Genomic DNA, 24753 nt, shown 5'->3' with positions numbered 1-24753 from the left:
ATAAACATGTGGGGTGAATAATAAAAAATGGGGGAAACTACTCTGAGGTCAGAGCTATATATCTTTAAAGCCATTTTTTTCCAGTGAGTGAGTGTATCTTCACTCCAAAGGCTTACAATTCAGGTGGGTGGGATGCAGTCACTCAAAGTCTTGGTGTCAGTAACAGTCTCATGGAAAGAGTCTTAGGCTTTTACAGACTCTGTTGTGGGGACTGGCAAATCCAGTCTCTCATACCAGTGCCCACACTTCTTCACAGCATAGGGACTGATTTTTAAACCTCTAGCCCCTGGATAAATTTTCCAAGTATCTGGCATCTATCTGAGCTGCCTAAAGTGATTTCCAATTTCACCTTGTCTGTCATTTTTAACATTATTCATACTATGGTTCATCACTGAGGTACTTGCTTTCGTTCATTTACTAAGGGTGATTTTTTGATTCCTTATGTTCTCCCTGTTGAAAATACATCTGAAAAAAAATTTACATCTTAAAACTGGTTTCATCAGATTGAAAAAAAAGTTTCTGTATTATACTTGACTCTCTTTTTGCTCCATTTATACTTACATTTTTTTTTTCTTTTATAAAGGCAATGACATCCACAGAACAGACATCTAATTTTATATAGTAAACTGATCTTGTGCAAGCTATCCTTCAACTTGGAGCAACCTTCAATGAAATAATAAACCACTGAAGCAATCCTTCTAATGGCAAGCACAAAAGAGTATTGAAAAAAACAGCTGAATCTACAAGTAATTTAAGTGTTGCACTTACCTTCGGAGCAGGGCAGTTCTTGGACAAATGGCCTTGCCTACTGCAATTTCTGCAGGTAACATTTTTAGCAGCTGTGTAGTACCGCACAGTGGTATGCCTCACACTCCCATAGTTAGAAATCTGTGCCTGGTGAGACAATAAGAGAGAAATGTATTTATTCTTTTAGATTCTCTGGCTTAGCCTTTGTTAGAACTGGAAATCTGTAAAGGTCACTGCTGGTAGTCTTCAGTTAGAAATAAAACTTTTTAAAATTTACACATCCAGGCTTGAACTGGATAATTCTGTCACAGAGGAAACCTTCATTGTCTAGAAGAAAAGTATTATCTTGTTCAAACTTCCACTTTGGGACATTCTTTTTGCTCTTTAAAATTACAGTTAGGAAGTTCTGCTTTCCCTTGATTAGTCAAGACACTTTTACTTACTATGCTGTTTCCTGATAAACTGGAGTTTTTCGCAGAATACAAATATAACAAACATTAATTGCAAATGCAAGTTACACATTCCCTTTCACACATAAAGGGAAACTTCTTGGACAAAGTACAATGCTATACAAGTCTAGACCAAATCTGCAATTTGCAATTGTAAAGAAAGATTTAAAAAGGAAAAAGAAGAAAAAGACAGAAGCTGGAAACAACTCTCTCTCTCCCAATGACCTCACACACACTTTCTGTGTTGGCAGACAGAATTGAAAATTATATCTCAAACCTTTACTGCTTACCAAACATTACAGATTTTAAAATCTAAATTAGAATTTTGGCCAAGTGAACAGGAGAAGTACAAAAATACCATTTCTCCTAAGGGAAATAATTTGTTAATGTCACCTCATTATGTAGTTTTACTGAACCTTGGGAAGAGAAAAAAAGGAATTGGGCCTTACAGCTAAAGCTTACTCGTTGTGGATGCTGTGACAACTTGCACAAGTACTCCAGGTTATAGCCTAACTGTACCAATGCCTGAACCGAGCCTCTGGCAGCGCAGGGAGACTGGCCAAGCACAGACAGCCCATCCTGCTGCCTATAGGAATGGGAAAGCTGCCACAAAACAATTACTAGTATTTGAAGAAACTATGAAGGAATAGCCTGCTTCCCCCCCAGTCTGTGGAGCTGCTCTGGTTCCCACACCCTCTATTCTCTCTGCTTGTGTGCCTACCCTAACACATGAAATTCTACATACTGTACAAGAGCTCATGTTATGCCTGCCTTTGGGAGGACACTGCTCAGGATTCCACACAGAAGCTACAAACGGAATTTTCAATCCCATTTATCTTGCTCTGCTTATTAATAAATATAAAAATAAACAATTATGGAACAATCTGGTTGTCTGTGTTACCTCTAGGTCTTTATTACAGATGGACCAGTCCACATCATCTTCTCCTGAAAAACAGAAATAAAATGAATTATATTTAATTTATATGAAGATTTTTCTATAATATATTCAACATTATATTTACTGAACTTACTGAAACTGACAATACCAATGTCATGTATGTACCAAAGTGGAGAAATTAATTCAATCTTCAGTAAAGGAAAGCTATCAACCTGCTTGGTAACAAATCTGTTTCACCTTAAAATTGGCACATTTCCAGCTATTGAGTGGACTGTATTTCACACCACCATCTTGTCCTGCCTCTCAGGGCATAAATTCAGACAAGGATTTACTTCCTTCCAAGGCAGGGATTCCAAAGCTTCTGATTGAGTTATCTTTGCCCACACTCCTGAAGATGCCCAGCTCAAATCCAGGTTGCCAGAGCTGCAGCACATGGAACAATAAGTTAACACACAGCATAAAATAAATTATCTTCTTGTGAATTCACAAAATCTGTGTCTTCAGCACTGCTTTTTGACCACTGCATGCCAAAATGACTATGCATAACCACAGCAACTAAGACTATAATCTAAGTAACCCTATTTCAGAACAGAACATGGTAATGTGCAATAAATCAGGATGACACACTAAATTACCAGCTGTCACACAATAACCTTCTCACACATGGCCTTTGGATTGGCAGAAGAAATAAAAAATTAGAAAGGAAATAAAAGGCAGTTAGCTAAAAGAATACGGATGTAGTCACAGCTGTTTAAAAATTCTGCATGTGAACACTGTTTACTTCTCTCACTGTGCAAAGACAGTTGAACCACTACACCATCTTTTTCATTGTTGAGGGAGGATTCTTGTCAACAGAGGTGCTCACCTTACCTATACTTTTATAGTAACCATTAAAACTTGTGTGCACATTAATGACATGTGTTCGCAGACTTTTTTAATGCAAATTGTCCCATCTTGCCCCCCAAATCCAAATCTGAAGCATCTACACATTACTGACACAAATCACACCAAGATTTACAAACAGTAAAAAAAAGGCAAAAATTTATTTGCTTTTCATTGTACTATTAATTTCCAGCAAAAGACAGATGACAAGAAATTAAAATTATATAATCTGTAACATCATGTCTAACCCTTCAATTAATGGAAATGTCAGTAATTTCAGCTGAAGTGTGTAATGCACTATGTGGATACAATGTATATCAAGGCATATACAAGGTATATAGAACAGGTCTTTACAGCATGCTACTTTTTTGCTGTTTTTCATCCGAAAGTCAGGGCTAATACTACCTGCTCTAATTTGAACAGCATTCTGAAATATTTTTATTTTCAACACTAATGCCAACAATGCCAATGACCATCACAGAGACATTAATAATGAATTAACTGGCCTATTTGTAAAGCAATTTGAATGCTGGGTCATACCTACACAGTGGTATAGATGGTAGTTCCCAGAGCAAGAACTCCAACACAAGTACCCAACATATCCTTCACCCAAGCATCGTCACTCAGGGCAGAAACCACCACCACAGTGAGAGGTTTTACCCTGCCCGCAGCCCTGGAGAATGCGTCTCCCAGCCTCAGGGTTCTCACAGAGAGGGTGGCAGGGAGAGCACCAAAACAGCTCTCTGTAGTGGATGCTTGTTGTGGGTATGACGGAGTGAAAATGATGCCTTTTGGTGTTTAGTCATTAAAAGTAAAGAAACATGCTGACATATTTGAGTGCATTATTTATTACTCAGAAGCCTGTTCAGGAAATTAATTCATAAAGAAAAATATATTTGTAATTCAAAACTCTGCCCTGGCAATCAGTACTGTGAGTGCTGTGTTTCACAGAGATGCACAGGCAGGATTGTTGACAGGTTACAGATCAAAATTACCAGTGAATTAACTCCTGTTAGTCATTAGGCATGTCCTTCCTGAGGACAAAACATCTAAGCTTCTTTTCTTCACAGTCAAAATCCCCTGCTTCATAAGGGAAAACCATGATACAAACATTCCAATATTCTTAATGCCAGAAACTAAAACTTGCTCAAATCAGAAAATAAATGAGATCTTTAATGATGAAATATTACAACAAGATCTCTCTTTGCTAAATCTGTTTGGTGATCTGAAAGTTAAGCCTAATTCACAATAGATTGCATGAAGCTTTGTTTTTACTCACAATAAATTTCTTACACTGAAATATGTAGAAAGAGTTATGCTACTGCAACCAACCTGAAATCTTGCTCTGGGACAAGAAAACTCTGCAACTTTTCTTGTTGATCACAACATTTTGCCTGCCACTAAATCGTCAAATAAATCATGAAACTTTGCTTAAGTTGACAAATGCCTCCCCTCCTACCCAATGATTGGTTTGTGTATTTCAATAAATTAACTTGTCCAAGAGGGACTTCCACTTCCTGGGTGGCTGTGGATCTGTCGGAACCGACTCTTGCCACTCCACCATCCTTGTCTGCCACCATTCGCGTGTCCTCCAGCCGCAACACACACCGGCATGCCAAAGACTGTTCTGTACCATGCTCTCCGCGGTTCATAGCACCCACCACCTTTGTTTTCACTCCTTAATGCTCAGTCCCATGCAGGAGACAGGCTTGGGACTACAGGTCTGGAGAAGCTCTTCCCCGAGGACGGGGTGGTGGCTCATCCCGCAGCCCTGTGGGTGGATGTGCAGCTGTCACCTCTCACCACCTCGGATGCCCAAGGATGAGGCTTTCTCACTCCACAGCCCCAACCAGCAGCCTCAGACCCCCTCCCAAGACTGAGAGGGTGATTTAGGCCAAAGCAAAGGCATTAACTACACATACTAATTGTCAATAGTTTCTGTATTCAGAAAAGGCTGGTACAATGAAATCTGCCACCTGATGTTTACCAAGGCCAAGCCAGCCCAATGTTAAAGCATTGCACCCTTTTTTCAGATGGACACATACATAAAGGGAGGATTTCTGCCTTAAGGAAAGAGGCTATGAGTACTTAATTTTTACTCTTAGGAAAGCAGCAGTTTAAAAGCTATTCAGATAAACTCCTTTTTCTGTGATGTTGAACACAAAAGATTTACATTACTTAAAGGGTCCTATGAGTTTACAGTATATTAATGCAATCTTCCAGAGTATCTCCTTTTATTCTTCCTCATCTTAATTTGTTAAAAGCTATATCCTTTTTAATATTGATTTCTACACATCAATGAAAAATACTACTTTGTCATATAAACTTCTTATATTTATACTTTGCAAAAATTGATTTGTAAAACTTCAGAACATTGTAAGAAGAGGATGAAAAATATATACCATTTAGATGAAAGTGGAAGCTCTGTGCATGGTTCTTCCTGTATAAAGTATCACACTTTGCCTGTCCTGTGCCCCTGTACAGTGGGATAAATGGTAAGCAACAGCCTGGCTTTTATTTGAAGAAAAAATTTGAAAGATCATTGAGATTCACATGTATCCCTCCACCAGTATGAAAATGTAAATTTCCAAGCCGTGCTCATGGTGAAGCCAGATTTAGAACCAGTGTTCAATGTGCATTCAAGCCTTCCCTTTTTCATTCCAGAAAGGGAGAGGAGGGGAGGAGGGAGGATGAGGACCAGCAGTCAAAACCCATAATTGCCTGGAGGAACAATCTGTTTCCACAGAACAAAAAACTGACTTAGAATAAACAATAAACTGTGCAGATTTCCTTATCTGCTGTACCACCAGTGATCCCAGCGGCTGAGCCAGCTACCCCAGCTCAGCAGGGCACAGTTGAGCACTGTCCTTTTGATACCACCAAAAGTCACTTTTATCTCAGTCATCAGAGCTAGGAGAAAACATATCCCTGTTCTCCATGCAAATGCAGCCACCCCCGCAAAGGTTTGTTTTATTGCCTCAATTAACTAAACAGAAGCTGTAGAGCATGGACATTCAACTTTGAAAACAAACACTAATTTTCTAAAAGGGGAAGGGAAGTGGTCTTCCTCCTTCCTTCTAATTGAAAAATACATCCAGTTTGTATTTTATTTACTTTATGATCAACTTAGTGAAATACGATGCTTCAAGCTGCAACAGTACAATTTGTGGCCTGAAGGGCAAATATGTTTCAAAGCTGGGCTTTAAAAATTGGATTTTGACTGCTAATTAATATAGCACATTAAGAATAGAGAAACCTAATTACATTCTACTGCAAGACCTCTGTGGCAAGGACTGTTTCAGATGTATCTTTGAACAATATTTAGCATGTCAGGACACAGCTTCTACTGCTACTGGAGGAAATGGTAAGCCTTAAATGCCTAAAAACCACCTAGATCTGTAAGAACTTACATTGTGACATTTTATGAATATCTGTAAAATTCTGTTTATGTTTCAGCCAAACTCATTCAAGTCTTATTACAGTGTAATCTGCTGTAATGAGCTTCACCTTTTTTGTGTTCAAGTAGCCCTTCTTCCAAAAAAATGGAAGTATGAAGTTCCAGCTCCATCCCAACATGGATAATTTCCCTGCAGGGGTACCAGGGCTAGGAGACACACAGCAGCCACAGCGCATGAAGCCCTTTCTGCACCACCCAGTTACTTATATTAACTCCAGTGGAGAATGAATGGCATTTTTCTTAGACACTTCCAGGGATTTCTCACTTTGATGAGAAAAAAGTGATTTACTTAAAAAAAAAAAAAAAAGACACCTGCTGTTACAATGGATTACATGTCAATATCTCTTTAATACAACTTTAAGAGATCCATAAACTCCCACAGAGAAACCAGTCAATGTAATCATTGACAGATGTTGAACTTGAGAAATTTTCTCATAGCAAGGAAAGATTCTCCTGCTTCTCCCCTTGATATCTACGCGTATTCATTTAAAAATGGGTTGAACTTTCTTGTTTCTTCATTGTCATCCTTCCAGTTTTGTGATGGTTTTCAGAAACATCTTGCTGGATCAGATAAAAGTGCTGCAGGTATTTGCCCACTGACAAAAGATGTGCATATTACTGCATCTTCTTATGGAGTGTCAGGCATCTAGTATTTGCATTTCAGCCCTATACCTCTTGTAGCTGAACTGTCAGACAACTTCTCTAATGTTAAATCCTGCACCTTCTTCCAAGTGCATGCTCTTCTGCACCTCTCCCAATTATGTATATTCTTACGTCCATGTAGACATAAGATATTTTACACACTCAGTGGGAATAAAAATGTGCTGTGAAAAAAGCCAACAATAATATAATTCTGTAAATGACATTCTTTAGAAATATGTACACTACCAAATTGCTAAAATGCACACATTTTAAAACACAAATATGTGCGGTTTTTCTGTTACATAAGTACGCATAATTTTCTGTTTTCTGTCTCACGCTATAAACACAGCTTCCTTTAAATCTTGACCACTGCTAGTAATGTTAATTCACAAAACTCAGTGGCTCATGATTTTCAAAGCTTAGCGCAACATTTGCAGAACAAAGTAGATTTTCCTCTCTTTTTGGTGGGTACAAGTATGGGGACCACAGGAACAGTTAAATTCATGGCATGGTTGGTCTACCACACAGTCGGGGGAATTCTTTAAATAGAGCCTGTCACTCTCTTTGCCCATCAATGGGATTTCCTTCTCAAACTGCTGATTCGTTCAGGTACACAACAGAGGAAATTTCAGTTAACCTTTGTTTCACCCTGGGGAAAAATCTGTCTGAAAAGTATAAAATGAATAGATTAAAAAGAAAAAAAAAAAGAAAAGCTGCAGGGTTATTCTTCCTAGTGTTCACAGCAGTCAAAGTTAAACAGAGAAAAGGAGGCAAACTTGACCATTTTATTCCCACCAGAGAATAAGGGATAATATATGATTTAGAAATTCCATTGTCTATACTGTGATTTCTAATTTAGAGAAGGAAAAAAGAACACAAATCTATTGCTCTCTTTGGGTGCAACAAGAATTCACTTTCTGAATAGTTCTAACACTATTTCCTATATGACTGAAAAAGGAATATAGGTTACTCTGAGGAGAAAACCTTTTTAGATATTTGATTAAGTTGTCTTAAATACCTTTTAGATTCAATAATCCTTGTTAAGACAAAAACAATAATGCTAACTCAGATTATATGTGAAAAAATGCACGTAAAACCAGAATCACAAGTAGTGTCGTAAAATAAAGGGAAGTTTCAGGATAAATTACTGACAAAAAATGGCCTTAGGCTGTTCTGAGTTATTAATAAAAAAACCTGCTTTGAGATACAATTATAATTTCAAAATAGGAATAATAATTTTCATTTTCTAGCATCATTCACCTGACAACATGTCTGCATTATTCACTCTGGTACTGAACTGACTCTTACTGTAATCCTCCCTCTCCAGCCAGCCTTCACAGGATGCCTGCCAGTAAAGTTTGAGCAGTACATCCATGGTACTGGAATGGAGGACTGAAAGCAATAATGGGTTTAGTCCCAGTAGAAGCGATACACTGCAATTCCTTATGGGACTAATGGGATGGCAAGAATTGACTCTCTACTAGCAACTTCAACATCACTGAGACTATTTCTATTTAAGTTACCATTATTGTGCAGCCAGTTTTGCCAGGGGCAATACAACACTTCATCGAAGGTCATAAGTGAAGCCAGAGACTTTGGCAGCTGTATAAGCACACAGAATCTTCACCTCTCAATCAGCTCTTGAGGAGTGGTATCAATTGCAGTTATCAGTGTTAACAACTGGAGTACAGAAGCCTAACCAGTGCCTACACAGTGTTTTGATGATTTGTAAAGATTCCTTTACCCAGTCAGTTAAAATGGCATTCAGTTAACAGTTGAGACTTGGGCCTGAAGAGTACCGCTGCTTCACTTCTCAAGTATCATTTCATAGCATACCTACAGTTTTGTCTTGGGAATGTATTTTGGCAACATATTGCATCTTTTTCCACCAATATAGAATGAAGAAGATATAAATGTTAAAGAGGGAACAAAGTCCATAAAGCCTTGTTCTACTGAGACTTGTGATGTCTGATCTGGCAGAGTTACTGTGTCTATAAGGAACAATGTGTAAGACATGTACCAAGAATATTATGCTTCTCCCCACAATAAAGAGGAATCCACATTTAAAGCTACTTGGAAATGATTCATTAATGCTTCAGCTGAATCACAAATCTAAAACCATTAACCATCAACTGTATTCTAGAAAAATAGCATGGTTCTCTTGATGCTACCATCACAATGAAATAGGGAACTAAATTCCTGGGTTTGAAAATACTGATGTGGATGACTATCTGAAACTTGTAAAGCTTAACTAGAGATCTTTCCTCTACTTTTGCCCTAAAATTCCAAAGATCTTTAACCCATGGGATGAATCCCATTTCAACACAAGCTAACTGCTTGTCTTCAGGTATGGACTAGAATTCTGGTTCACCTTTCTTTCCTGCTGATAACCCAGCCCACTGGGCAAAGGCAATCTAAATCACCCCAGTTCTGATGATTTCTTCCCACCCTCAAAGTCAGACCAGGCTCTCACACAGTGATGTGGGAGAATAACAGCTATTGGAACATTGGAAGAACCACTGTGGGTATTCAGGATGAGGATGGTCATGCTAGAACAGCTTTGCAGACAGCAGTCCTCAGTCCTCAGCACTTTCATGTTCTCTTCCTGGGAGCACTAAAACAAACTCTGCAGTGACTAACCTATCTCCAGAAAACAACCAAATCCAGATAACAATAACCAGATATTATGGCATCTGATTTTGCAATTCTGCTGTTCCTAAGAGAGGCGACTTATAAATTGTTAACACAACCAGACTTAGACTGTGGCTATAGCTTTTAAAGATTTAAAAATATTACACATCATGTGGTGGCTTCACAGATATGAAGGAGGAACACCCTCAACACTTCTGAAGATACAGTTACAAATCTTAATGCGCTGGTACTAAGGTGTTACCCTACCAGCAAGGTTTACAGCTTTCAAAGTTAATACAGAGCTCTAATGTGATGAAAAGCAGTCTAAAATGACACTAGAACAGAAAACTAGAGATCTGTTTGCATGGTCTTTTCCTCCCGATGAAAGGAGTCCCAAAAAGCCTGATGAAACCAGGATGAGAGAGATTGCATTGCTCTGACAGCAGAACTGAAGTTTTAGCTGAAGCTAGTAAGGATATCTGGAACAAATGAAATCCCTTTGGATATACCCCTAGTCCCCCTTTTTGATCCTCCTAAGGATTATAGCAAAGATGGAACAGGAAAAGGATGCAGGAGGCTCCTGAAAATATTTCAGGCCAAACATACACACTTCCACAATTCAGGAGTAGAAATTAACGGCACTTTATGGATTCCCCATAGATCAAAAGGTTTATCTGAGGAAATCTCATCTGCCATGCATAAGGAATACAAACAGCACCCTGGGCACCACAGTGTCCCTCAACATGAAATCTTCAGATTTACATTTTCCAGGAAAAAGGAGACATGAGAAGAGATCTGGTAACACTCCTTGCAGTAAGTGGTTACTAAGCACTAACACAGCTGGGCATGTGTAACAGCATGTAATCATTGTATAAGAAGAAAACTCCAGCATTAATACTCTAATTCTGGTCTTCATGACCTTATTACCACACAGGCAGATTCTTTAGTCTGTATCTGGAGGCATGCATCACAAACACCTCTCATATCAAGACGAACCTCAAAGATCTCAACACCTTTGTCGTGATTTGTAAGTGTGTACCAAATTGGTGTAGTGGCTTTTCTGAGAGTCACTGCCATGGAAGACTATAGATGGTCCTGGCAAAGATGATACACTGCTCTCAGCCAGCTGTGAAGCTCTGTGGATGCTTCAAATGTAAGAGCACTCAACATTAACATGCTGCATGGGTGCTCTGAGAGTCACACTTCTTGAGAAGAATCTCCCACTCGGCTCTGAAGGGCAGAGAGCAAAATGCGGCAGAGAACTCAAAAGAACATGGTGTCCTTTTCCATTATAGTCCTAATTTTTGGTGTACACTGTTCTGCATGAGAAAGACATGCTTAACACATTGACAACAACAAGGATGGACTTTTTCTCAGAATCAGTCTTTTGCTCGCAATAGAAAACACGGCATTTCCCAGAAACACATAGTTCCATATGAAGACAAGTAACTGTGATAAAAATCAGGTGGCCTTGCAAAAGAACTACTAATTCTCACTGGCTACAACAGTTTTGTCCTTGCAACAAGGACTGCAGCAGCAAAGATGTCTCCCGCTTTCCTGTTTTCCAAAGAAAAACTGACGAAAGGAAATGTGGCCTCAATTCCCAATAATCAAATTCATTTCTTCTCATTTAGAAATGTGTCAGTGGTGCAAGGAAAAAAATAAATTGAGGCCCCTAATTTCACCTCTGTCTCCTTTCCACACTACCACAGTGGTCTTGGCAACATGATGTAGACACCCCAGGACATGTAGAAGATACTCCATTGCAGCATGGGAAGAAAATGTATTTTTTTACCATTAATAAATAAAATAAAATAGTCTTAGAATAATGTTTACTTGATCTTTTTTTTTTGTCCTTGTTTACTTTCTATTCTGTATACGTTTTATAAAGTACATAATATATTAGTACTTAACTTCATGTTTGTAATTTATGATAAATAAATAAATACACTTTTTTGGGGGGGGTGAGGGTGCTCAAAAGTGTTTTTCCTGATAGGGGTGTATGACCAAAAATGTTTGGAGACCTCTGCACTAAAGCACGGCTTTTCCTAGCAGCCAAGGACTTACCAGTGAAACCGAGTAAAGTAAATTTTCTCTACAAAAGCCTGCAATGGATCAAAGAAATTGGAAGTCCCCACAATGTGCTTTTTCCACATGCTCAGATCCCATATTTAAAAGATCATGCATATTCAGTACACACATTATCTTTTATCCTTTCAGAAGAAAAGCTGGAGCCCTTTGACTCTGGAGGAAGATGCAGTGGTAACTGCAATTGACACTGAAGCGGCTGGGTCAAAAGCGCCTCATACAGTACTAAGAAGATTTATTTACACTTTGAGTACTTGTCACTTTGGTTTTGGTTTTTTGTTTTTTTTTTTGTGGTTTTTTTTTGTTTGCTTGGATTTTTTTCCCCCATGAACAGATACCGCAGCAATAGGAGAAACCCTCTCACTTCTACCACAAACAATGTATATCTTAATTATGCTATTGTGATGAATGACAACTTTCCTCTAGGTCTACTAAATTTCTCTAACAAGATGAGCTTTCAATAGACTTGAGGTCTTTGATAGCTGCACCTCTTCCCAAAGTATCACCATACAGCACACAAGGGAAGTGCATTAGAAACAGTGTTACCACCACCCTCAAACCCCGCAGTGCAAGGATGTGCAGAACAACGCAATTCACTTCTTTTTCATGTGCTCAGTAGCTGCCCAGTACAATCTGGAGAGCTGCTCTTGTGTTTCCAGCCAGGAATATGAAATGCTGAGGATCACTGGGGTCTGAGAGGCAGACAACATTTTTTTTTAGGATCCCAAGGACCAGTTAAAGCATTTCGCTGGTATTTACTCCAAAATGCTGACATCAAAAATGAAGGCGTCTGGTGTGAACTTGTGCAACGCTGGCAACAGCACGAATGTGTAAAAGAAGTCAGAGGAAAAGTCAGCCCTGTTTCACTGAACTGCAATTAGACAATAGCAATTTACATTCTGAATGCACTACTAACCAAATTCCAGCTATCAACAAGCGTTAAACTATAACCATAGTGCTCTTAGGCATAGATAATATACCCTGTGCTTTACTTTCTACCTAGAGAGAAATTAAACATAAATATAGTTTGTGCTGGATGTGGTTACTGTCATAAAGAATGTACTGCAACCAATCTGCGCTCAAATTCAAAAGTCCTATTCTATAAAAAGTCATTGAAATAAATGTAAGTTGTCCATTTGGATAAACAACCACAGGTGAACAAACATGAAAACAAGGAAGAAATGACCCAATGGGTAAGCACTATAAATCCTGGTGGCTGCTGCTCAAGTACTTTCACAGCCTGTGTTATGCTTAAGCTACGAAACAAGTTACATGAGGACAGAGAGCTCACAATTTTGATTTCAAGTATTTAAATTCTGAGAAAATTATGAGCCATTGCTGAAAATGAATCAGGCAACAGAAGTACCATACAGTTGAGGTGCATATGAGTACTTTTAAAATAGCACTTAAGACATTTAATGGCACTTTTCCCTGACATTGACAGAACTGGATGACATACTATACATCAGGTCATCCAACGTGAATTTAAATACTGTAACACTCTATTTTTTGCTGTTCTAATAGGAAACTAATTATGAGCTTCATATTTATATTTTTTAATTTATAATTTTTTGCTTAAAGCGATTTTTTTTTGTTTTAGTGTTTATTTTTAAACAGTAATATTCTTTAAAATATGCAGCTGTTTAATCCAGATCAATAATTTCATGTGTGGGAATAAAACTTTTGTATTAATCTGAGAAAGTGGAAACATATCTGAAGTTGTGATTTAAGTAATTCTTTTCTAATAAAGACTGAATAATCTAATATAGCCTCCATACGTCAGCTGGAAGTCCCATACACTGTAGTAGAGTTGTGATTCTACTGTGCAAACTTACTGAATATATTTTCCCCATTGCAAGTCAGGGCAATAATTTCTGAAATCTTTGATTCGGGTTTTCCCCTCTCGTCTGGACAAGAGCAAGGGATGTCTGAATCAAAGGTTAAAGGGCTGGTTGCAAGGCGGATTCTGCTTCTACCTAGCAACCCTCAGAAAACACCCAACTAGTCCTATTGCTGACAAAAATTATCAATGCCTCATTTAAAATGTGCAATCAACCAAATTTCCTGCACACTGCAGTAGCTCGTCTTTCCTTTAAAAACAAATAATACAGACACTCAACTCCCACTGCCTTTCAGCAATAAAATGTCACATTGGATCCTCTGAACCTTTCACTGGGACACTGTGAAGTGGAGCTGCACTGATCTCATGAAGATCAATCCCATTTCCAAAGTTCTTGAGGAGCTGGGAAGTGAAAACACATGGCAAACATACAATCATAGAATCATAGAACAGTTAGGGTTGGAAAGGACCTCAAGATCATCTAGTTCCAACCCCCCTGCCATGGGCAGCGACACCTCACTCTAAACTGTATCACCCAAGGCTTCGGCCAACCTGGCCTTGAACACTGCCAGGGATTCACAACCTCCCTGGGGAACCCATTCCAGTACCTCACCACCCTTATAGTAAAGCATTTCTTCCTTATATCCAGTCTAAACTTCCCTGTTTAAGTTTTAACCTGTTACCCCTTGTCCTACCACTACAGTCCCTAATGAACAGTCCCTCACCAGCATCCTTATAGGCCCCCTTCAGATACTGGAAGGCTGCTATGAGGTCTTCACGCAGCCTTCTCTTCTCCAGGCTGAACAGACCCAACTTACTCAGCCTGTCTTCATACGGGAGGTGCTCTAGTCCCCTAATCATCCTCGTGGCCCTCCTCTGGACTTGTTCTAACAGTTCCATGTCCTTTTTATGTTGAGGACACCGGAACTGCACACAATACTCCAGGTGAGGTGTCACAAGAGCAGAGTAGAGGGGCAGGATCACCTCCTTTGACCTGCTGGTCACGCTTCTTTTGATGCAGCCCAGGATACGGTTGGCTTTCTGGGCTGTGAGCTCACACTGCAGCTGTTTCATGTTCATTTTCTCATTGATCAACACCTCCAAGACCTTCTCCGCAGGGCTGCTCTGAATTTCCTTTTTGCCCAACCTGTAGCTGTGCCTGGGATTGCTCTGACCCAGGTGTAGGACCTTGCACTTGGCATGGTTAAATTTCATGAAGTTGGCATCAGCCCACCTCACAAGTGTGTCAAGGTCAGTCTGGATGGCATTCCTTCCCTCCAGTGTATCAACCGATCCACACAGCTTAGTGTCATTGGCAAACTTGCTGAGGGCGCACTCAATCCCACTGTCCATGTCACCGACAAAAGATGTTAAACGTGATGAGAGACACTCATGAACAGAGATGGCAGCATGTAAGATGACACTTCAGAAAAGACCATCTGGACTTCAGGGGAGAAGACAGAGGACACTCATGTCTACCCTTCCATCACTGGTCACTGAGTGTGGATAAGACCAGCATGTATGGGGCACAGTGGCAGAGCCTGTTCTGGCATTTGCAAAGGCTCTCCAAAAACACTTACCTGTTGTACCTTCAAAGGGCAGTAACACCACCCTGGTCAGGTTTCACTATTGGTTTAATCAAGCCCTAGATGTCTTCACATGATCCTGAAATAAACTGTACCTGCAGAACAACTGCCCACAGTATAGGCTGCTGTCAGTATTGGCTGCATGGGTGAAGAATTGCCTTGCAGCATAAGGAGCTGACAGGCGTTGGAGGAAGTGCACAACACAGTCCAACATGAGTACATGGCCTGGCAATAAAGCCACTCTACACATGCACCGTTTTCTGATGGCCGTGAACTGTCACAGGCTTAAATTTTGACACTGAGTGCACAAGATTTAGGAAAAATAGTCCAAATCTCTATTGTTAATTAAAAACCAAACTGATAATATTCTTCCCATACACCCATCTCTTATAATGAAGGGAAGACCAGAGGAGGGAAACTACTAAAATGTTACCACTTCTGGGTGGCAGCTAGGACCTCTGCTAAGGACAACCTCAAATGGTTTTATTTCAAGTCCTTGACATATTAGCAATAAAGAAATGCTGAGATGCTAGAGTTTGCCCCTCTTTTTACTGTAAGTCAATAATTCAGAAGATCCAGTATGACTGAATTCATATATTTTGCATCTACTGCACGTTTGAAAACCATACATTAATTTTCAAGAAATTGTGAAGACAGTATATTTGAAATGCATTATTTGTATTTTTAGTTTACTCCTGTGTTCATACAAGATCAATAGCTCAATGATATAGTAGGAAAAAAAGTGATTGCATAATTACTTTTACTTTTTAAACAGAAGGGCACAGGGAAGTATAAAGAAAAAATAATCTGCAATTTGTTACCCAGTAAGACTCTACAAATTATTTTAAAAAATGAAAACACAGTATGAAAGTAGAAAGCCACCTACACAAAATAAATGCATCCAAGTAAACAAACTATTCAAACAAAACAGATTACATCACTCACCAGCAACATTCAACATCTAAGAAAATGAGTGGGCAAACTGCCTACTTGTTAATCTAAGAAGGGAATGCACAACTATCTTCCCTCTCTTGGAACTATAAAGGATGATAAATTAACTGGTCGCTTGAAAAGAACACATCTAAGGAGTTGTAGAAACACTCGTTTCCCTTTTTGCCATTGTCTCTGATGACATGCTCTTTGAATTACATACCTGCCTCCGGCCTTCATTATTTCTATGTTTCATTATAATGAAGATTATACTTTGACTTACAAGGCTGCTCACCATTATAAAACCCTTCCTCTCCCTCGCAGTCTTACACTGCCATACAATTCTTCTGCATTTTTTCTTTACCAGTAACACCCTCCCACCACACAAAAAAACAAACTGAGTAGAGAACCCAGGGCCCATGAAGTCCACAACAGATGCCACCACTGCTACAGATTTCAAAGGGAATGCTTAGATTGGAGTATCTTGGTGACCTGCAGCAGTGAACAAATGAGTGGAAAACATGAGCTGCTTAATCATAGATAATGTTTGCACTGGTAAAAACATACAAGAGTGCTGAAATATCCCAAATGGCTAATTACTTAGTCAAACCTTGAGTTATTTTATGAAGTTTACATTAAATTTTCCTTCTGATTTCCCCTAATTTTGAGTTGTACAGTAACTTGCATGCAGATTCCCTGCACACTGAAATTGCATAAATGTCAATGCTATGACACTTCAGTGGCACATTACAGAGGACAGTTCCCTCACGATAACTAACTGTGAGAAAATGCCAGTGATCATGCAAAGGCTAGACTGTGACCTCCTATATCTGCTCCTGTCACTTCTCTGCCAGAACAGATGAGCCCCACTACCACCACCTTTTGCCAGCAGAAGATGCCCTTGGGTGAACAGCGCTGCTGGATGGCACAGCTGGCTCTGCACTGGACCCTGGATGGTACAGCTGGCTCTGCACCCACCCCTTCTAGCCCTGTCCCAGGACATCATGTCCGGCCCACTCTGATCCCCAGATCATGGAGCCACAGGTGCAACTGGGGAGCACCTCTGCCCTCCTGGCCACACCAGCTGAGCACAGTTGCAGTGGAAGGCAGGGCCCGGCAACCCCTCGGCTTGGGCACCCAGGGATGTTGGCTGCACAGCCACAGCCTGCTGCTAGCACATACAGACCAGCAGCTGCTTGGCCACCAGTTAACATTTTGTGCTGACCTCCTCACACTTTTTGATCAAGGTTCATGCTCTTATTTGCACTTTCAAAAAGCATTTCACACAGACATAGGGTATAGTTATCATCCTGATCCATCTATGGCTTCAACAAAAAAAAAGTCAGTAGGGTTCCTGTTTAAAAAGAAAAGCACCATTTGACTGTTTTTTCATTAACACATTTTACCTGCTGCAATATACTATTTGTTTAGATCGAAGAAGGTACTGTAGCAATCCCCCTGGGTTATTTTGGGCACAGTTTCCAAAGCTTTTGCAAATGCCTGCAGGCTTTATTCATGTTGAATAATATCAGCTCCCTTTTTCTTCTTCCTTTTTTTTTTTTTATTTAATTCAGCTATTCTTGCACTCACACAAATTTTAAAAAATTAAGTTTCTGTAAACACACTGTTATCTTAATAAGTTCAAATATTATGACTGTTCCCCAGGGGAAGAAAAGCAATATGTTCTTAAGCAAGTACCTGTACATTTTGCAGAAGGTGGCTATTCTGAAATTAAGAAATGCAAATGACTCTACAGTTTATGTGCCTCAAAGTAAGAATAATGGTATTAAATTTTTTAAAGGTAACATAAGATATTGCTCCTTACACAGGAGCATGAGGATGCCAGGGGACCCAGAGTGATCCTTGGTCTAAGGTTTTCAGTGGCACAGCCTAGTGATCACAGGATGCTGGTGATACTCTCCAGTTACCCCTGGCAACCCTTCTCAACTGTAACGATGCTGCCCTACAATAGCTTTCACTGGGCAGCTTTCTCTTCACTTAGCTGAATGCTCTGGGACCATCTGCGTCGGAAAGCATAAAAGGCCAGCCTGCCTGTGGGCCCATCACTCTGAACACCACCTCTCTGACCCCGATTAAATACAACTTTCAATCCCTTTTGTCCTCCCTGTTGACTTCTCCTATTAAGCGAGCCCTTTGACAAAGAAAGCGGAAGAGTGGACTAAGTGCCCCCAAGAAAGGTGATGTCTGATACTGCTCAACACAAGGATTAGCAAGCCAATACATAACAAAAGCAAGTTTGGGGGAGGGGTAAGGAGGAAAATAAAAAAATGGTTTTAGACAGGTCTTTGACTAATTCAGTAGGTACACAGTTCTACAAATAGCCATACAAGAGGCTTGCACTGAAAGAAACAACTACTGGAGAACAATAATTTGAGGACATACCTTTCAGCATCATGACACAAGGCCGTGACATTGACAAGAATGGTGGATATATCATTTGCTACCTACGTTTTTTTAAACTGTATTTTTTTGGAGAGGAAAGGCACCAAGAAACTTGAGAAGTTACTTTAAAGACAGACTGCTTCCTACAGAAGAGTCTTGCAAAATATTTTAACTTCAGTCATTCAAGATAACTTTAAAGGCAATAAGCTACGAAAAACAAGAATGACAAGAACAATGGCTGAAAAAAACCTGAATCAATTGCCATATGAGAAGTGATTGTTTCCAAAGGTACATACTATAAAACTAACTTCTTTTAGGAATGCCCATAGCATCTTTGTCAAAAAGAACAGACAGTCCTCATTTGCCATACTTTCAGCTTGCAAGGACTTGCAGTAGCAATGGAGTATCCTAATGCAACACAGCCTCTGAGCCTGAAACTGGTCGTCAGCATCAGGGAGTGTCCAAGTGGCTCCAAGAATGCCAAGGCATTGGGAGATGGAGCAGGGGGAAGAGCAGAGTGCCAATTGCTCCCACCATCTGGAGTGGGGAAGGAAGGAATGGTGACATATCAAGCATGACAGCTACCAAAAAGATGACTATCAAACCCTGCATATTCCCCCCCAGCTTGGTGGCACCAGGCATGGTCAGGCTGGTGCAGGAGCACAGGGATGTGCTCAGATATGGCACATAGGTGAACAGACAGGATGAGGCATGCCACGGCAGTCATGGACAGAAAAACAGGATTATCATATGGAATATGTTAACTCTACCACAATAGCATGGCAATCCCTCTTTTAAATATAAGGTTAAAACTGTGCTTGTGTCCATGAAAAGCCTCCCTACATGCAGCAGGAGTTTCACCAGCTGCAAGATCAGCAGTGTACCATTCTCTCTCCAGTGAAATTTCCACTCCCAAAATGTATGTCTGGCTATGACAACCTCCTTAAAAACACACCCTGCAGCACCTCATTTTGATTCCCACACTGGACAGCAAAACACAATGTAAAGTACAGCTGACATCTTTTAAATCCTAACTGTGTGAGACCCAAAGAAACAGATGACCACAATGACCAGCAAGCAAAGTCTGTGGCTACAGAGACTGTTTCCAGATGCCACTCCAGTATGGGTTTTGCACAGGATACAGCAACTGCTCACAGCACAGTTCTTGCAGCAGTTTGGTTTTTATTGACAGCTTTATTAACATTAACCATGTGCCTTTTACATTTTCTATTGAAATCTAGTGTTTCATTTGGCACAGTCAGTTTAGACAACAGATGTCTTTCCTTCTTCCTCTTTTTGTCCTTTTTTGAAAGGGGGGTGGGGCAAGAAACATCAGTAAAGTCCCCGAATGGGCACCACTGAAAATTAGTATTTCTCAAGGAAGTAATAGATGGAAGCCTGTTTCTAATAGTTTTACTTTCTGTGTTATCTGGAGAAAAACAGATTCATACATACAAAGTAGACTGTTTCAGAAGATAGTGCTGTGAAAAATGAAAGACTGTTCCAAAGTAAAAAGTGATTATTTCAGATGAAATGAGAAGCTCCAATGTCAACCCTACTGCCTGAATCAGCAAAAAATCAAAGCTTTGCATAGAATAGGAAATTGGAGATTTTCCTTAAATTTACGTTTCTTTTTGCTGAGCACATTTTTGCTTAAACGTGAAAGAACTTCTGAGAGACACTCTTAGTTTCAGACATTGCTTTCTGCTATGGTGCTGTAAAATGCTGCTTTCTAGGACTGGAATTCCATTAGTACAATTGGCAGAATGTATGTATTAATACTAGATATGAGCCACAACAGCCATAGAAGCCAGCTATCTTTAAGACTGTCTATGGATAACATCATCTAAATGGGGAGGAACCAGAGACAGGACACCTGACCCAAGCTAGCCAAAGAGGTATTCCACACCACAGCACATCATGCCTAGTACATAAACTCCACCTCATCCCTCTGGGAGTGGGGGGAGGAATAAGAGGGGGAGTGAGCAAGTAGCTGCATTGTTTCAAGTTACCAGCTGGGCTTAAACCATGACATCACCATAAAGCATTGTATTGGTTTGTATTCCATATATGTAGTATCATAATTCCATAATTTAGAACCATATTGGTTTGATATTACAATCTACCTAAAAGAGGCTCCTTCCCTAGACTACACTTGTGATTCTAAGCCTCAAAATATTAAATTTGAAAAAAAAGTGAAAAAAAATATCCTGTTCAGTCAGAAAATAGTTTTGGTCTTCCTCCTTGCAAATTCTACTGAAAAAATGCTGTGTCCTCCATCAGAGCCCTGCCATCATACAGTCTCCTCACTAAGAACATGCAGACTTACCAACTGAATCTTTCAGGGGAAATAGGAAATTACAAGCAACATAAGAAGCAGCAATATGATTATTCTCTGCAGTATAAGATGGTAATATGATGTGTACCTCCTACATGAACACTGACAAGTACCTAAGCGCGGTCTTTGTAAGCTGTTTGGTTTTCAAATAAACTTCAAAATATGAAGCACCCACAGCCAGCACTACAACTCTAAACTTTGGAGAAAAAAAACCCCAAAACAAACCCAAAACAAAACTCTTACAGTAACTGTTTTTTCCAGCCACATCTATGAAGTATCTGCTGAACTTCTAGAAGGAATGTAAAAGTACAAGGCAAGTTACCATTTGAGCTGCACCTAAAAATACCAGGGTTGTAGAGAGAAGCAAAATGTTCTCTTAAGAAGAAACCCAACAGCTTGCAATGGGAAACCAAGACCTAGTTTTCCAGCCTGTGCTGACAGTACCTGCTGCAAGTACTCTCTTGCAATACATGCACCCTGAAGAGCATCAGGGTGATGTTGCCGAGTGCTCTGGCTGCACATCCAGGGGTGTGCGCCTGGTCTCCTGGTCTTGCAGAAGAATCAGCCTGTCCGTAGCTGAGATCAGACTCTTCCAGGCCTGAACTCACTGGGGGCTAGATGATTTCCAAATAGTTTGAAATTGCTCTGGCATGTGAGGCACTGCTCCCTCGCATAAACAAACTCTAGGAATCCTTCAGGACAGAGAATATGCTCACATTGCACTTTCTTGAACAGATTAATAATTTATAGAAAATAATATTATATGAACTGCTGCTTCATTCACAGCAACAAATACCTACAGCAGAATCTTAAATTATAGGAATGAAACCTAGGTTAAGCAAGATCTCTTAAAAATTCAATGAATAATTGCTTGAAAATTCTCTGTATTGCTTGAAATCTGCTCCATATCTGGTTTTTTTTTTTTTTACTTTGGCACTACGTATTAACGGTGCATTATTATCTGTCGTTGGTGATTTTGTCTCTCTTGCTGGTAACCAAGTGTTTTAATTTTGTTCTGGCTAGCAGAAATGCAAAAAAAAGTAGACCATGGGTTACCAACATCTGTAAAGTAGAGGAACAATCCAAAAGAAAGGAAAATCACAGGCAAAGAGCAAAGATCTCACTGTGAAAGATGAGCAAAAGGAACATGGAAAAAGGAGTCAGAACTATGAGAAAAAAACAGTAAAACCACCAGAGATGTTAAAGGTGCTTTTTTTGATGGTTGCCATCAAAAGTACTGCACTTATATAAGTGACCTACCTGGGCTTAAATTCTAATTATTCAGTGCTTAACCTCATATGCAAACCAAATTGTTCTATGATGCATAATACTGAAACAACACTAAGCACAGCAAATGTGTAAGTTGCCTTTAAGCCATTTTTAATTAAGACTACATATCTTCCATCTTCTCAGAATTCATATATAGGTATTTGTAGCAATAATTTGTATCTAAGAACAAATAATTTAAAAAAAACACATTTAGATTACTATTTTTAAAGTATTTCATGAAACAGAGTGGTTTGACGGCATTCTTACATTTGGAGAGGGCCTTTAAATACAGTTTCTATCTGTCAATAACCTGGAAGAGCAGAGAGAGCGAAGTATAGCTCTGACTGCATTTTCTCAGTTTCCTCTTTTTCTTTAGAGACTCCAGACCATTCTTCACTGTGTACTGAAGATACCAGGAGAAATAACACTCCTTGGTGCCTCTGGGCCAGGAAGTCTGGATGGGCCAGGGCTCTGCAAGACAGCAGTGGGCTGTGGATGGGCTGTGGGGCTGGTGGGATCAACAATGCCTGGCTGGACAGCCACAGCCCGTTGGGTGCCGGCAGTGGTGAGTGGCTGGGCAGGCAGAGTTCCACAGGCTTTAAGGTACAAGGCCAAAGAGAGCGGTGTGGAGCACCATGGAGGGGTGTTCAGAACCTCCTCAGGGAGGTTTGAGCAAGAGAGAGAAGAAGGCAGGTTGTAAAAGCAGAAGCAGGTGTAGGGGGCAGGACAGGTGGAGATCGCAGCCCACCAGCAGTCCCAAAAGTGCCGCATGTCCACAGACACAACCCCAGTCCTGACACTCCCTCAAGGCACTGGCCATCTGCAATTCAGCAAGGGCTGCATCAAAGGAAGAGTAACCAGCAGGTCAAATTTTCCTTTTTCAATTATATTTGCACACCTGGGAGTACTGTGTACAGTTCTGGTGTTCCCAATATAGGAAGGACATGGAACTGTCCGTAAGGAGTCAAGAGAAGGCCACAAGGATGATCAGGGGGCTAGAACATCTCCCGTATGAACACAGGCCGAGAAAGTTGGGTCTATTCAGAATGGAGAAGCTGCGTGAAGACCTTAGAGCAGCCTTCCAGTATCTAAAATGGGCCTACAAGGATACCTGAGAGGGACTCTTCTTCAGGGACTGCAGCAATAGGACAGGGGGCAATGGGTTCAAAGTTACACAGAATAAGCCCTGGTAAGCTAGCTAGATATAAGAAAAAAGTTCTTTACTGTGAGGGTGGTGAGATACTGGCACAGGTTGCCCAGAGAATCTGTGGGTGCTCCATCCCTGACAGTGTTCAAGGCCAGGATGGATGTGCCTGCCCCACAGTCCAGCTCTGGCTGCAGAGGACACAGAGAGGAAAGTATGCGGCAGCACTGCCAGCCTCTAGTGCCTTCAAATCACAGTTGGCTACGCCACAGATGGCAGGACTTAGCACGGAGCCCAGTGAGGTACTCAGAGGGAACTGTTGCAACTGAAAGTAGCTCTCTAAAGGCTAGGCTACATTTAAATACTGAACTATTTTGCCTGTCCAAAGGCAGAGGAGGATGAGCAGCTCAGGAAGGAGGTGAGAGCACTGACTCTTATGTCACCAAGCTGCAGTGAGCAGAGGGAAACGTTCAACTCCATCGCCTCCAGCAGTACAGATCTGTGATCTTCTGTGGACAGAGCTGTGGCAAAACATCACCAGTACACAGCTGAGCTTTGTTGAGATAAATTGACAATGAACTCTTCCGTGTAAACAGAAATGAAAAAACAAACAAATAAACAAACAAACAAACAAAAAAAAACCCAACACCAAACCCCTATTTTGACTTGAGCATACAATTTCTGAACCTAGTGAATGGGATCTCCTTTTACATTTTTGTCTTCCAGCCCTGGCGACTCCAACAATTCTCTCACCTGGCCAAGACAGCTGAGGACACCCCTATCATCTGCCCCCTTAACAGTAAACTTTGCTGTGGCCAAGCCACAACCTGTATTTAACAGACCAGCAGCGGAGCTGGGAAAACCACACAGGGATGGTGTAACGAGGAGTGCTTCGCCATGCACGACATGTTCTAGTAGCATGGCTGTCAGTGTACAAGCAATAGTCCAGCTTTGCAGGGCTGAGTAACAACGCTACATGAAAGATACTTTCATGGCTGAAAATTTCCTTTTCAAATTCCAAAAATTTAGTTCTCTGCAGGAGAATGGTATCTGACAGAAATTCACTTTCATGACAGATTTGTAATTTTCAGTATGGAGAGGGACAGAAAAAGTTTTATCAGTGATCTAGTTGGGAAACATGGAGCAAGATGGCCCCAGCAAGCAGGTGCAAAACTTGCACCCAGAAGGGAGCATTTTTCTACCCATGCCTTTGAAAGATGAAACTGCACTGCTAAAATCCGCTCAGCAAGTATCAATGTGCCATCGTATCCCCCGTGCCACCAGTTACAAAATTCTCAATTCCAGCATTTCATTAGCTGATGCTGTTTACTACCACATCCCCACAGCAAATTCACCTTTGTCTTCCTTATTCCCATTTATTCTTCTAATGACACACACTGAGAAGAGACACCAGTGTAATGTAATTCAGACATTTTAAACTTTTCTCTC

At 40.4% G+C, this 24753-nt stretch overlaps 1 protein-coding gene across 2 annotated transcripts in view; it reads right to left on the bottom strand.

Annotated features, from left to right (window-relative positions):
* ZCCHC7 (zinc finger CCHC-type containing 7) overlaps window positions 1–24753 on the bottom strand; it is a 117352-nt gene that overhangs the window by 38601 nt on the left and 53998 nt on the right. For both annotated transcript variants that reach the window (XM_031051784.2, XM_005152449.3), the window contains exons 6-7: window positions 2098–2141; window positions 769–894 (exon numbers count right to left, since the gene is read on the bottom strand). In XM_031051784.2, the coding sequence (XP_030907644.1) occupies window positions 769–894; window positions 2098–2141 (170 nt within the window). The remainder of the gene's footprint in view (window positions 1–768; window positions 895–2097; window positions 2142–24753) is intronic.

The sequence above is a fragment of the Melopsittacus undulatus genome, chromosome Z (genome assembly GCF_012275295.1).
Source record: "Melopsittacus undulatus isolate bMelUnd1 chromosome Z, bMelUnd1.mat.Z, whole genome shotgun sequence".
In the NCBI taxonomy this organism is placed as follows: domain Eukaryota; kingdom Metazoa; phylum Chordata; class Aves; order Psittaciformes; family Psittaculidae; genus Melopsittacus; species Melopsittacus undulatus.
This window is presented reverse-complemented; position numbering and strand designations above follow the sequence as displayed.